Source organism: Amblyomma americanum, chromosome 9, assembly GCF_052857255.1.
Source record: "Amblyomma americanum isolate KBUSLIRL-KWMA chromosome 9, ASM5285725v1, whole genome shotgun sequence".
Classification (NCBI taxonomy): domain Eukaryota; kingdom Metazoa; phylum Arthropoda; class Arachnida; order Ixodida; family Ixodidae; genus Amblyomma; species Amblyomma americanum.
Window position 1 is genome coordinate 27,420,713 of NC_135505.1, and position 14,393 is coordinate 27,435,105.

The following is a 14,393-nucleotide window of genomic DNA, read 5'->3' on the forward strand; positions in this document are numbered from 1 at the left end:
TGTCAGCATGCTGCACCTTGTTATGCCATGGAGGTGGTCCCGTAGCGCTCGCCTCCCGTTTCGTGATTGAGCGCTGCCAGCTCTCTTGGCGGTAGCGAAGACTCCGAGTCAGGCGTCGGTGAGAATAACAAAAGGGATTTTATACACTATAAACAGGGCATTATACAGGACAAGATCGGCACGGGGACCGAGAGCTACCAGCAAAAGAGACTTTTCTCGCACAGCGACGACCGGCGAGACTCCAACGCGTCACACCAGCTCACTGCACTCGTGAGCAGCACTCGACTCACGGTGGGTCGGTGTAACCTTCCAAGCGGCCCGCTGGGGCTTTTAAAGCCCGAGAAACGGTTGTCACTCAAACGGTCCAATGCAAAGGCAGTCCGAGAGGTCCTACCAGCGACCGCGCTGGCCAAAACTTGCGGCGCGCGGTAACTATTGATGGACTTCTGTCGAAGTCCGCGAAGATTTGCATGTCCCACTCTGCACTTACTGTGCTCAATATGGCCAAGCTTGGAAGTCATGTAAGCTGCAAAATGATCCTTCGAAGGCTTGCTGAGCCCGCTTTGCGGTTTCACACGATTTGGCGGCCTACCCGAGCAGTGTCCAGGACCTCAGAAGCAAGTGTGCACCTTGCGCGGCTCCTGGTCACCCATCCGGTCATCTGCGGGGCATGTGTCTTGTTCAGTTTTGCGTGAAAGTGCGGATAGAATCCGCGCCCGCACTCATTATGGGCCTAAGTCCTCGTGTTAACTCGCATCTTCTGCCCGATCACATTTTGTTTCTCCAAGTTAATTTAGACCACACCCGTTGCGGTACTTCTCCTGTGGTTAAATTTATTCAAGGACAACAATATTGCAATAATGGCTGTGAGCGACCCATACATCTCCAACAATAATGAATTTTTATTTATTTATTTATAGATAGTGCGATCTAGTACAGATCATAGCAGGCTGGAAAAAAAACGAGTATATAAACACTCAAATTCATAACATTTGTAGCACTTTTAAAACATCACTAAAGAATTATGATTAACAGTCTCGCTATAAAGTTGATTCCATTAAGTAATTGTGCTCGGAAAAAAAGAATATTTAAAGCCGTTATTTCGTGCGTTCAAAAGGGTTATTGTTAGTGCATGCCTTTGTTTCGTGTTATAACCTCAGGAGTAAGCAAAATAATTAGAAGTATTAACTTTATACTGACCGTTTACGAGCTGGAAGAAAAACTTTAATCGACAAACACAATTGCGCTCCACAACTGGGGGTAACCCACTTCGCCTCACGAGCTCACTTACAGATGCACGGCCATATGAGTTAAAAATAAATCTATCTACAAATTTGAAGGAGTTCCCTCTACTTTTCACAAAATTTGCGCTCCTCAAGACCCTAGGTGTGTCATATTGCTTCATATTCCTTCTTTTGATATCTTTTCAACTTTTATCTCTCCTGAAGGGGTTGCTATCTTATGTTCCACACCGACAGATCTTTTTATTTTTATTGCAGTATAAATACCGCCTCGTACAGATATTAAAGCGGCTCTTGCTTTGCTTACCCCTTGTATACAATTTTTGCCCAATGATAACATAACCATTTGCGGAGATGTTAATGCAAAAAGCGTTTTTTGTGGCGGAAAGATCACTGACACTAGAACTCATGTTCAAGCTTTTGCGTCCTCCAATGCCCGGGTCGTTCTTAATAATCCGGACTCTTTACCTACCTACGAAACTCCGTATGCTTTAAGTTGGATTGACCTTAGCTTCGCGTCATCAAATTTGCCAACTCAAGGCTATTCTTGGCAATTCAGTGCTGATGCATCACTTTCCGAGCACAGATTTTTTACATACTCCTCCTCCTCCCAACTTGGGCCCCCGTTCAAGCGGCTCACCAGAGCCAGCTCGAGTCGTTTAATTTACCAGTTAACTTCTTTGCCTTGGTTTGAATATTTATATAATCATCAGTTCCATTCAGCGTCCGCCCTTGATCAGGTTCTAGGTAAATTTAACGACACTTTTATGGCACTATATAAAAGAAACTTGCGTTTGGTAAAACCCAAATTCCCCGAGGGTTCCATTTGGTGCACGGTTGTTTTGAGCATAGAGCGGTCCCATGTGCGGGCTCTTCCTCGCTGTTTCCAGCGCATTTCAGACCCTCAGTTAAAAATTATTCACCGCTCAGTTTATTATAGGGCTCTTGCAACGTATCGATCTAATATTCGAAACACCCATGATAATTATTTAAAGGAGATCTGCTCCGACGCTACGCGCAAATTCCTGTTTGGCAAGCCATACAAAAATGCTTTTTTGCAAGCTTAGGTGCCCTTCTGTAATTCCTCCTCTTCTGTACTCTGATGCCACATATACTGAAACGCTTCCTGACACTGCAAATTGCTGCTTTGTACTCACATCGCTACAGATATTTTTCCCACAATCTTCCTTTCCGTACTCACGTTCGTGACAATATAGCACAGCCTTACAATAGCTCAATTCAAGATTTACCTTTCAATGCTGCGGAGTTTGAAGCTGTAATCAATTCGATCGCTGTGACGTCTTCTCCTGACCCGGATCTAATATCTACTCGTGTTGTTCGCGCATTGTTTAATGGTCATCTCTTGTTTAGCCTCTCTATTTTTAATTGCGCTTTGCATTTGGGTTACTGTCCTTTGACTTGGAGAGTTGGAAGGATTATTTTTATTCCAAAACCGAATAGACCAGCGCACCTTCCCATTTCTTACCGGCCTATTTGCATTAATTAGTTTTTCGGAAAGTGCTCGAGCGATTTCTGTATGGTAGGCTGTACTATTTTCAGTTCCTGAATAATCTACTGCACAACAAACAGTATGGTTTCACACATGGCCGTATTTCTGTTCAGGCTCTCTATCGTTTGCGGGAGTTAGTATTTACATATCAGCAACAAAAGCTTTGTGGGGTTCCCATTTCTCTGGACTTCAGAGGTGCATTTTATTGTGTTTGGCACCCTTTCGTTTTAAATATTTTAAGACAACATCGTTGTCGCGGAAATTTATATTCTCTCTTGGCTTTTTTCCTAGATAACCGATATTTTACCTATCAATCTCCTTCTTGTACTCTTTCTGTGCCTTATTCTGTCGGCAGTCCGCAAGGTTCGCCTCTTTCCCCGTTACTTTGGAACGTTTTAATTTATGACCTTTTAAATCTCCCTGTCCGCTCACCTATCCGCATTCAGGCATATGCCGTCGACACTAATATCTTTGTCCCTGGAAAGACTAGCCGCGAGTTGTCAACATTGGCTTCAAATGTTTTAACATTAATCCAAAACTTGTGTGGCAAGTATTGTGTTCACTTAAACCCTGAAAAGTTTTCTTATGTCTTATTTTTAATGGAGTCCCGGCAAACGTAAACCAACTTTTCGCCTAGACAATTACAGTCTCAAGTGTGACCCCAATATTAAATTATTAGGAGTTTTTTTTTTACTCCCAGGTAAGCTTTATTCCTCATGTTATTCATTTGAAGAAAAAGTTATTGCACCTGCGACCAAGCTCCTTAGTTGGTTCTGTTTCCATTTTCGTGTTTCCCCATTTCATATGCGCATAATTTATCATCAGGTTTTTCGTCCTACGATCACCTATGCCGCCCGAGCTTGGAGGTTCCATTGTCCGGTTTCCGGACTCAGAGATCGCGTCTTATCGTTGCAATGCATTCCGCTTCTTGCTCTTACTTGTGCCTACAGTGCTGCGAGAACTGTTGTTCTTCATTTCTTTGCCAATGTTCTTCCATTGCCTTTTTTTTCTGGACCAGTTATGTGCAGAGTTTATGCTTTTTACATTACGGCAACCCGTTGTCTACGGCAAGACATTTTATAACCCGTCTGAAATTCCGCCTTTAATTAATATCTGGTCTGACCATCCCTCATTACAATTTAATATTTCTTTTGCTCAACTTAGTTACCAGGAATCCTTGGCCTTTTCGCGTCAACGCGCATTGCATATTTACACTGACAGGTCATTCACTCATCACAGTGCTGGTGCTGCTTTTGTTGTTCTTAGCTCCACACAAAAGCTTTTATATGTTCAACGCATATCCTTAAAACCACCTTCAAGTGCCTATGCCGCTGAGCTTGTAGCATTCAATTCTGCTGTTGCGTTTGCTATTAATAACCCTCCTTCAATTCCCGTTCATTTCTACACTGATTCTCTATCTCTGCTTTCTGCCCTGTCTTCAGTTACTTCATTTACCCCGACAATTATTTCCATTAAGAAAGATCTGTATCGTTTGTATTCTCTTGCCTCATTTCTTTTATTTAATATCCGGGGTCACTCCGGAATTTTTGGAAATGAGTTAGCCGACCAGGCTGCTGGTAGTGCTGGGCAATATGGCCATTTACACACTTCTACCCTTTCACGCCGTAGCGTGCGTTCCCGCTTACACCATTCTTCACTTCTTTTATGGCGAACTTATTGGCAAGAAAATAATGGCGGCACAGAATTATTTAAGTGGATCCCTGATACGCTCAATATTCCATCCATCCGTCTACCTAGGAGTCCTCTTATTACTTTACTCACTGGGAACGGTCGATTCCCTTTCTACTTTAAAAAAAATGGCTTTTCTTCTTCTTCAATTTGCTCATACGGAATTTTGTGAGAAGATGTCAGTCATTACTTCCGGAATTGCTCCCTTACTGCTCCTTTAGTTTCCCGTTTAAAGTCTTTCTGCTCATCTGACATTACACTGTCTACTTACCCCTCTCTTTTGAATAACTCAGCTGCTTGTGCTGTTCTGATTCAAATGGTTCATCTCATCAGAAGCACAATTCCTACACATTCCCGATGAGTTCTTTCGTCACTCTCATTTCTCCTGCATAAGCTCTGTACAGAGAAGTGACTTGTGTTCTTTGCTGGACAATGATGAATCTCTCTGTGTTTGGGCCAACTGTGCATGTGACTTTATCTGTGCTGACTTTATCTGTGATATTATCTGTGCTACTGACTGTAACAAGGTAACCATGTGGGCTAGTTGGTGTATTTCAGACAAAGTTCACCAGCGAAAGCACGAGACACCAGGAGAAGAACACAGGACAACGCTGGACTAACAACTGAAGTTTAATCGAGAAACAGCCAACTAAGGACACCAGAAGACGCATGCGTATCAGACACATTAAAGAGCTAAAAAAAAACAAATACGTAAGTCGCAGTTCACCAGGGAGTGGACACATGCTTCATAACTGGCAAACAACAAAAGGCACATATACTTTGCCTGTCAAATTTGCACACGCACACTTTTGCTTAGGAAGTTAAATTTCTTGTCAGTGAGATATAAGGACGGTGCAGTGACGCATGTGTCACTGCCTTGCAACCTAAAATGGTAGGCATCCAGGATTTCCCTCTCCTCCCCCCTTTTGACTGTCTGTGGTGTCTAGACCTACTGTGCCTGTGACTTTATCTGTGCTGACATTCTCTCTGACATTATCTGTGCTTCTGCTTGTCCTGTGCCTTTGGGGTTCCATGTTTTTTTTGTTGTTGTTTCTATTTTCCTGCTTTTCTCGCTAAATTAACTTTTTTCTAGCGTTTTGTTCCTTTTCTTTTTTTATTGTATTTAAGCCCGGTAAAGCGTTACTGGTCCGGACTCCTCTCTCTTTCATTCATGTTTTTTTAATTTTTTCTGAGAGGACCAATAAAAGGTTAAAGTGGGAAAGGGAAACCGGCGCCTCGCTGTCTCGCAGCTTGCTGCACGTTTGGCCATGTCGCTCACGATGCTTCTCCAAAGGGCGCCGCTGGCATGCGGCGCAGCAGCGTAGCTTGTCAAGGGAGCGTTAGGCGCCACTGCCATGAGGTGCAGCACCAGGGCTTGTGAAAGGGGCGTTCGCATAAGAAATTTTGCGACCTGCAGAATTCTCTTGGAGTCACCTGTAGCTTGAGCTCACGCGAACAGCGTTATGGGTGTTTCAGTTTAGAAAATGCCAAGCTGTCTCTCGATCAAGTGCGATTCGCTGCAACAGTTCAAATATTACTCGAAGCTGGCCTTCGTACAAGTAGCCGTCGCGGGTAAGGTCGCTTAGTTTAATCGATGGGCCAGCAAAGAAAGCCGGCAGGTTAGATGATTCGGCAGGCCTCCGATTCTCTTCATATATGCGCCACGGTTTCCGCTCGAGCTGGCGTTTGGCGCCAACTTCTGGGTGAATGACACTAAGCCTCATTGTGTGCTCGAATGGCCACTGAAGAACATCGTCCATGTCACCCTTGTGTAGCTGATAACTCAAGAGGAGCGTCACAGATTTACCAGTCCTTATGAGCGAAATTCCAGGTGACATGCAGTAGCCGCGCAGGTACACCTTCTCGCTTGATTATTTAGCATGCCCCTCAACCTTCGCTCTTCTTTGAAGTGATCTCACTCCTTTTACAAAAAAGTCGCAGTATCCTACTTGTAGCGTACTGTGCCCAACAACAAGGCCAATGCTGTCCAATGTCTTCTGACTGATTTCTTTCACTTCAGCTTTAGCAGCGTCGATGGCCCCTTTAAATTGCGAAAAGTTGTTTACTAACTCGCCTTTGAGTGCTTCTTCTAACACTCCTATTCTGCTTGAGAGATTGTTTTCAGTTAAAGTGTCGTGCCTTTGGCGTGTTGCTTGAGATCGTGCTTGAGCGTTTCTGTGAGCCAGTTTTGGCCGTGCGAAATTTCGCTCAGTCGGTCGCCTTGCTCGCTGCTTGCAGTAACCAGCTGCTCCAGAAGTGCCTTTATTTCACCAGCTTGCTCTTCTAACCCTCGGTTATGTGTCAAAGCAGGTGACTCGTCTCTGTGCAATACGTGTCCTCCGCTTCCAGATGCAAGAGGTGCAGTCGTGTCTGCGCAGTTCGATCTCAGGTGCGCGCACATGTCACGGCAAAGAACAGAGGCCGCGCACTTGGGGCAGTGAGCAGAGTGGTGTCCACAGTCACGCTGGAAATGTTTAAACATGTCCGAAGCAGCCATTACAGCAGAGCAGCCGATTTTTTCGTTCCAGCACACAACCTGGAAGTAATGAATATAGTTTTTATAAAGGTTGCGTAACTAAAATACAATTATACATAATGCATAGAAGACCACAAGGAAAGCGGCATGCTTTTCAGGATTTATTGGTTTGAACATTACATATTACAGATTGATAAAAATTGTGAATAAATAATTATACTGAATGCTATTTTGGAAGAAATATTGAAGTCGGGAAATTTTTTCCAATCGAAACGGAAGTTTGGCACACTGCGGGCCAGTGAAACACAGAATGTGCTGTTTTCATTGGTAACTCTCAGTTACCTGTACTCGAGCAATGAGGTGACCAGAAAATATATATAAGTAGACTGAAAACTCGAGATGGGGGGGAAGGGGATGATATTGTGGGCGTCTCGCACGGTGGGCTTTCCGGCTATAAGAGTTTGAGTTCACAGTCGCCTACAAGAGCAGTCGTCTGCACGCTGACGCGGTCTGTCTTTCGTGGTTGTCCCTTCCTAAGCCGGAGTCTAACATCGATAACTTCCACCACTGCGTCGCGTCAGTGTCACCCCTTTTCCCCCCTTTCACCACATTCAATGCAGAACACAGAAAGATTCAACACTGCGGTCTCTCCTTGTGGAGGCTGAAAACCCCTCCAGTGCAAACCATTTCTGAGTGCGAGATGGTCTCCTGTGGAAGAAAAATTATTCCTGTAGAGACCAGCGCTTCCTCCTCATAGTTCCAAAATGCTTGTACACCTCTGTCTTGCAGGCCATGCATGACGACCCTACATCTGGACATCTTGGGTCGGCACGCACGCTCCACCGTATCCAGGCACGCTTCTATTGGCCGAAAATGCGGGCTACAAACGAGCGGTACGTCGCCAGCTGCACTCAGTGTCCACAATATAAGCACACTACCAGCGTTTCATCTGGTTAGCTTTAACCTGTGACACCACCTGCCGCACCTTTCGAGCAAGTGGGCATAGATCTCATGGGCCCATTTCCCAAATCCTATCATGGGAACCGATGGATAGTGGTTTGTGTTGATTACCTCACTCGGTATTGTGAAAGGGCCGCCCTAACCTCGTCTACGGCGTCTCATGTGTCCTTTTATGCTACGCTCCATAGTTCTAAGCCATGGACCCCCAAAAGTTATCATCAGTGACCGTGGTCGGCAGTTCACCGCTGAAGTTGTCGAACAGCTTCTCCGTTCTTACGCATCGCATTTTCGCTATTCCTCGCCTTACCATCCCCAGACGAATGGGCTAACTGAGCGCCCGAGCCGAACGATCACCAACATGCTGTCAATGTACGTTGATTCTATGCAATAAAACTGAGATAGAGTCCTACCAGTCACCACTCAATTTTTCAGTACCACGCGCCATGAGAATACAGGCTTCAGGCCCTTCTTTGTACTATATTGTTACGAGGTGGCAAGCCAAGGAAAGCACGACATGATGACAGAATGAAGATATGATTTAATGGCTCAAGGGCCTAGCGCGAGCACTCCGTCCCGCGCCACTGCACTCTTCTTCGTCTTCATAACATGACCCCGGTCCTCAGAGCGATCGTCCCGATCGATTGCTTGAATTAAGAATGGTGAGGTGACGATGAGGATGATCAGAAAGGATAGAAGAAGATGAAAGGCTTGCCACCAAGATGAAGGAGATGATCTGGTGGACGGTTGCCCCCGGAGCTTCAGGTCCAGCGGTCGGTCACCCACAGCCGAAGGTCAAGGGTTGAGGTATCGCCGCACAGCCTGGGCGGGAGTGCCGTCTTGGTTCTGGTCGTAGTCGGGTCATGGTACGTCAGGTCCTGGTCGTCGTGTCTTGTGGTCGGGGCTGGGGACGGGGCGGGGTAAAGCGGCTGGTCGGTTCTGGTCAGTTCGAGCTGGGGTTGGGCCGGGCGGCGGAGCCCAGGTCCCCTCGGTCGACCACGAAGGCGAGCAGAAGGCGGCGATACTCCGGGGACTAGGATGACGATGAGAACCCCGCATCTCACACCAAATGTTACGAGGTGGCAAGCCAAGGAAAGCACGACATGATGACAGAATGAAGATATGATGTAATGGCTCAAGGGCCTATCGCGAGCACTCCGTCCCGCGCCACTGCACTCTTCTTTGTCTTCATAACAATACGCTCGCCCTCCACACTACACCCTGGACCCCATACTACCATCTGCCGTTGCGCCTCATGAAGATCTCTCCGTCTCCGAGACACTTTGTCTCGGCAAAGAGGCCCGGCGCCTTGCCTGCATTCGTATTCTCGCCTCTCAAGATCGGTCCAAAGCGCGCTACGGTGCCCACCACCGTCACGTCACTTACCCCGGTGATTTGGTCTGGTTGTGGTGGCCTGTCCGAAAGCGGGGACTGTCCCAGAAGCTGCTGTACCACTACGATAGACCTTATGTTATTATTGAGCAAATTATAAATTACCGCATAGCGCGTCTCACGGCAAGGGGCCGTTGTTCTGTACGAACTGCAGTTACTCATGTTTGCTGGCTGAAGCCCTACCATTCGCGCGGTGCTTTTTAACTCGCCTTCCGGGTTTCGGCTCCGTAGGGGGAAGTTTGACGCCCATGAAGAGGCGATGCCTAGTCTATTTGGCCGGCATCGCTCACTACGCAGATGATGAAGAGAACGAGGTGGATGTGTCTTGTGCTCGGAAAGTGGTCCCAGCTGGTTCTCAGTCACCCGTCGTGGTCTGAATACACCCCTGGTCGTAACGATATATCATATGGACGTTTAAGTTCAAAGTGGCACTTGAGGTATTGGAAACCTAAACGGCTTTCTTATAATTCCTGGGTTTATTTAATGTTTTTTTTCTGTTTTGCAGTTTCTACTAACATGTTAATTTTATAATCAGACGTGAACGTAACTAGCGTGTTCTTTTCTTAGAGCGAAATATCTACTTCATGGCGAAAGTTGCACAGCTTCACCGCTCAAGCCTAACCATGATTTGACCTTCAGAGCCTAAATAAAGTAAACAAAGAAAGCTGAACTTACAGCTTTTTTCCGCTGTCCCTCCGTTTAGGAGTGAAAAAAAAAATAATATTTTTAGTATTTTTCTTTATCTTCGTGCCTGGCACAGGGCATTGTTCTCCGCAGGTTTCTATTCTCATTCTATATTCACGCTCTTTCCAGTAACATCCCCTTCAATATCCGCCTAATCGCAGATACTGTGTGATTTACTGCCCTCTTAACAACAGGTCATATGTTGCCCATTTTCAGTAAGGCGCGAATCACATCGAAACCTGGTGAAAAAAAAAATCATAATCATCAGCCTGACTGTACCCACAACTGAGCACACACAATTCTGCCGTCAATTCCCTCGCAGCCCTCTTATTTCACCAAAATATCTCCGCTCGTTCCTTTTCGAACATGAAAGCATCGTAGATCCACCCTCAGCTTGTTCATCGGCCCACCTTCCCTCATAATTAGCAAGAACATCCAAAGACTGGAATGTCCGTCCGTCGGCTGCTGTCGTTAGATAGCTTTGGTTTAGCGTACAAGCAGACATAACTTCACCAGCGAAAGAACGGGACACCAGGAGAAGAAGCACACAGGACAACGCTGGACTGACAACTGAAGTTTAATCGAGAAACGGCCTGGGTCACCAAAACGACGCATGCGTATCAGGCTCACAAAAACCCCTAAAAGACAAAAACCTATGTGGTGAATCACCTAGGAGAGGATGCACGCACCATAATTGGCAAACAAAAAACAAACAAAAGGCACAAAAGCACAAAAAACACATAATTTGCCGGTCAACCTTGCACTCGTACACTTTTGCTCAGGAATCTAAATTCCTTGTCAGTGAGATATAAAGACGGTGCACTGACGCATGTGTCACTGCCTTGCAACCTAATATGGTAGGCCTACAGGATTTCCCTCTCCTCACTGTTTTTTCCTTTCCCGATGACTGACATGTTGTTAAAAGCTGGAACGCAGTCTTTGCAACTCCTGCAGTGACGTGGGAGATTATTCTGATCAGATAAATTTCTCAGGGAATTGTTATGTTCTCGTGCCCGGTCATTAACGCATCTGCCAGTTTGGCCCGCGTACACTCTACCACATGATAGGGGTAACTTGTAAACGACACGAGTCGAACAAGCAACGAACTTGTTGACATGCTTCACAGTGCAGCTCTTGGGCTTCCTCCCCTCACTGGCCATCGCGATACGTGAACATAAACCAGACAGCTTACAGGGTGCAGAGAAAACTGCCGTCACGCCGTGCCGTTGTGCCACTTTCTTCAGGTTATGCGAAACACCGTGAAGATAGGGCACCACTTCAACTTTCTTCCCCTCCATTCTTTCATTTCCAGAATCACGTTTGTTCTGGTTTTTTATCTTCTGAAGCATCGACTCACCAACTGCGGTCAGCAACGTCAGCCGGATAACCCGCGTCACCAAGGCGGCGGATTTGCTGGTAGAAATCCGCCGCCTTGGTGACGCGGGTTATCCGGCTGACGTGCTGACCGCAGTTGGTGAGTCGATGCTGCAGAAATAAAAAACCAGAACAAACGTGATTTCGGAAATGAAAGAATGGAGGGGAAGAAAGTTGAAGTGGTGCCCTATCTTCACGGTGTTTCGCATAACCTGAAGAAAGTGGCACAACGGCACGGCGTGACGGCAGTTTTCTCTGCACCCTGTAAGCTGTCTGGTTTATGTTCACGTATCGCGATGGCCAGTCAGGGGAGGAAGCCCAAGAGCTGCACTGTGAAGCATGCCAACAAGTTCGTTGCTTGTTCGACTCGTGTCGTTTACAAGTTACCCCTATCATGTGGTAGAGTGTACACGGGCCAAACTGGCAGATGCGTTAATGACCGGGCACGAGAACATAACAATTCCCTGAGAAATTTATCTGATCAGAATAATCTCCCACGTCACTGCAGGAGTTGCAAAGACTGCGTTCCAGCTTTTAACAACATGTCAGTCATCGGAAAAGGAAAAAACAGGGAGGAGAGGGAAATCCTGTAGGCCTACCATATTAGGTTGCAAGGCAGTGACACATGCGTCAGTGCACCGTCTTTATATCTCACTGACAAGGAATTTAGATTCCTGAGCAAAAGTGTACGAGTGCAAGGTTGACCGGCAAATTATGTGTTTTTTGTGCTTTTGTGCCTTTTGTTTGTTTTTTGTTTGCCAATTATGGTGCGTGCATCCTCTCCTAGGTGATTCACCACCTAGGTTTTTGTCTTTTAGGGGTTTTTGTGAGCCTGATACGCATGCGTCGTTTTGGTGACCCAGACCGTTTCTCGATTAAACTTCAGTTGTCAGTCCAGCGTTGTCCTGTGTGCTTCTTCTCCTGGTGTCCCGTTCTTTCGCTGGTGAAGTTATGTCTGATACACACCAACTAGCCCACATGGTTACCTTGTTACAGCGTACAAGCGCTTACGTACGCTATGCGCTAGAACTTTGCGGGACGTTACGTTGTGTGTAACACCGGCGCTTTTAGTTTAACGTACGCAAAGGCGATCGAACCGCAGTAACAGCACCGGGTGCCGAACTAAGACAATATTTTCTGCTTTTTGTTTAGTATAAGCCAGAAACAGCCAAGTCGTCCCGGGCTGGTAGTCAGGTCGGCCTTCCTGAATCCAAGACAAGACGATCCACTTCAAAACGACGCGTCTTGTTCGGCTTAGGGATGCCGCAGTTGCCGAACAAAACGATAAAGAGGTTAAATTTTTCACTAATCATTTCTGTTGCAGGTAAGATGAGGCGAAGCGAAAGCCCTCCGCGGAATTTGTAGGTATTAGCACGCCAAGAACGGCAGTAACAATGAAGAACTCACTCTGAAGCGGGCTACCTCATCACCGCTGGTCCTTAAGGGTAACGGAGCGGAGTCCAAGATAAAGCAAGAGTTGCAGGGGGCGGCAGAAGGATACGGATAATTAAAAAGGCATGGGAGAGGCATTCGATCTGCGCTGGGCGTAGTCAGGCTGATGATGTTGATGATGACTTGGACGCCGTCATCTTATATGCATCAGCCATCTGGGATCCCCATCAAAACTATCTGAAGGCTAACCTCGAAAGAGTTCAAAATCGCGCTGTTAGATTCATTCATTCCGCATATTTATACGACATCAGTGTATCGTCTTTGAAAGCTGAAATTAACTTGTCGCTTCTTTCCCATCGCCGGCGCATTGCTAGCCTCTGCCTTTTTCACAAATTCTTCAACGGTTCATTGCACGAAGCACCCTACATCGTACGCCGCATGCACATATCTCAGCGCACTGGTCATCCGCTCCAAGTTGTCCGTCCACGCTCCCGTACTACTACATTCTCGGCCTCGTTTTTTGCCCGAGCAGCATCTGACTGGAACGGCCTTCCCCACCAAGTCGCCGCCATTACCTGTCCATCAAGATTCCACCAGGAGATAACGCAGATGATGTTAGACTAGAACCTCATGTTATATCCGTAGCCCCACCCCTTATGTAATACCCCTGAATTGGGGTCTTTAAGGAAATAAACTGAACTGAACTGAACTGAAACGTTAATCTCGCAGCGTACGTAAAAGCCAGGCATGCTAAACTCAAATTTTAGCGTACAGTAGCCTAACGTACGCAAAATCTTGGTCTCTGTTAGCGTTTAGCGCATGCGCACTGCGCACCGTGCTATTTTTCACGTACGCAATCACTTTGCGTCTGTCTGCGTGCGCTGTATTAAAACGGCCTATTCATTGCATCCATGACCACTTCAAGCACTTAACAACTCCTACGTAAGGATAAACACCAACCGTCACCTGAAATCTCTTCACAGGAAAAATGAAGTACTTAAAGTAAACAAAATAAACAAGTACGAAATTGAAGACTACGCTCGCTACCTCCCTCCATATGGTTATAGACGAACTGGAAACGCATGCCCCACAGTGGCGTTAGCAACAGTTGCAACTCGAGGATGAGACTCCCCGGACCTGCAACATGCACTACCTGTCCCGTTCACTCATCTGTCTTTTCAGCAGGTCGTCGGCAGCCCATTCCTTCCATTCGACGTCTTCTTCCAGGCACTGCATGCCATCCATAGGACAGACGAGCCCGCCGTCCGGCGCGCACTGGTCGTAACAAGACACACACAAGGCGTGCATACAGGAAAGAAGTGCCGTCTTTGGGCGCACCAGAGAGCAGGCACTGCATGCTCTTACACGTGGAAGCGGCCCCACGAAGTGCAGCGGCCTCCAGTCGAGCTCTGGGGTGAACCCGACAACTGTGTATAGCCTACCTTCAGTAGCCATCTTGTCTTACGTTATTCTAGCGCTCTGCCTCGAAAAAATGCTCCGCCACATCGACAAGGACCCTTCGTTATCAGCGTTTTTCACCCTCTCTCTTCTTCCCGTCGTCCGCCTCGAGCGCTGTTTCCGTTTCCTTGCCTGTCGAAAGGTCTGCTTCTCCGAGCCGGCCTTGTCGTTGCTAGCGTGTAGGCGCGCAGATATCGAATGCTGTCCATTACAGACCGAA

The 14,393-nt window shown here is 46.7% G+C and overlaps 1 protein-coding gene across 1 annotated transcript; it reads right to left on the minus strand.

Moving 5' to 3' along the window:
• Positions 1 to 249: 249 nt before the first annotated feature.
• Positions 250 to 14,170, minus strand: LOC144103260 (uncharacterized). Its single transcript, XM_077636025.1, has 5 exons — positions 14,039 to 14,170; positions 6,580 to 6,976; positions 6,390 to 6,481; positions 5,979 to 6,299; positions 250 to 327 (listed from the first exon to the last, which is right to left on the minus strand). The coding sequence occupies exons 1-5, from the start codon at positions 14,168 to 14,170 to the stop codon at positions 250 to 252; spliced, it is 1,020 nt and encodes a 339-aa protein (XP_077492151.1).
• Positions 14,171 to 14,393: the final 223 nt, after the last annotated feature.

Excerpts from the sequence above, each read along its gene's own strand:
- LOC144103260 (XM_077636025.1), bottom strand. The coding sequence starts at position 14,170 with ATGGCTACTGAAGGTAGGCTATACACAGTTGTCGGGTTCACCCCAGAG. Across the intron at positions 6,977-14,038 it reads CTCTGGTGCGCCCAAAGACG|GTTGTGTGCTGGAACGAAAA; the intron begins GCACTTCTTTCC and ends CATTACTTCCAG. Across the intron at positions 6,482-6,579 it reads TCTCAAGCAACACGCCAAAG|GGGCCATCGACGCTGCTAAA; the intron begins GCACGACACTTT and ends CGCAATTTAAAG.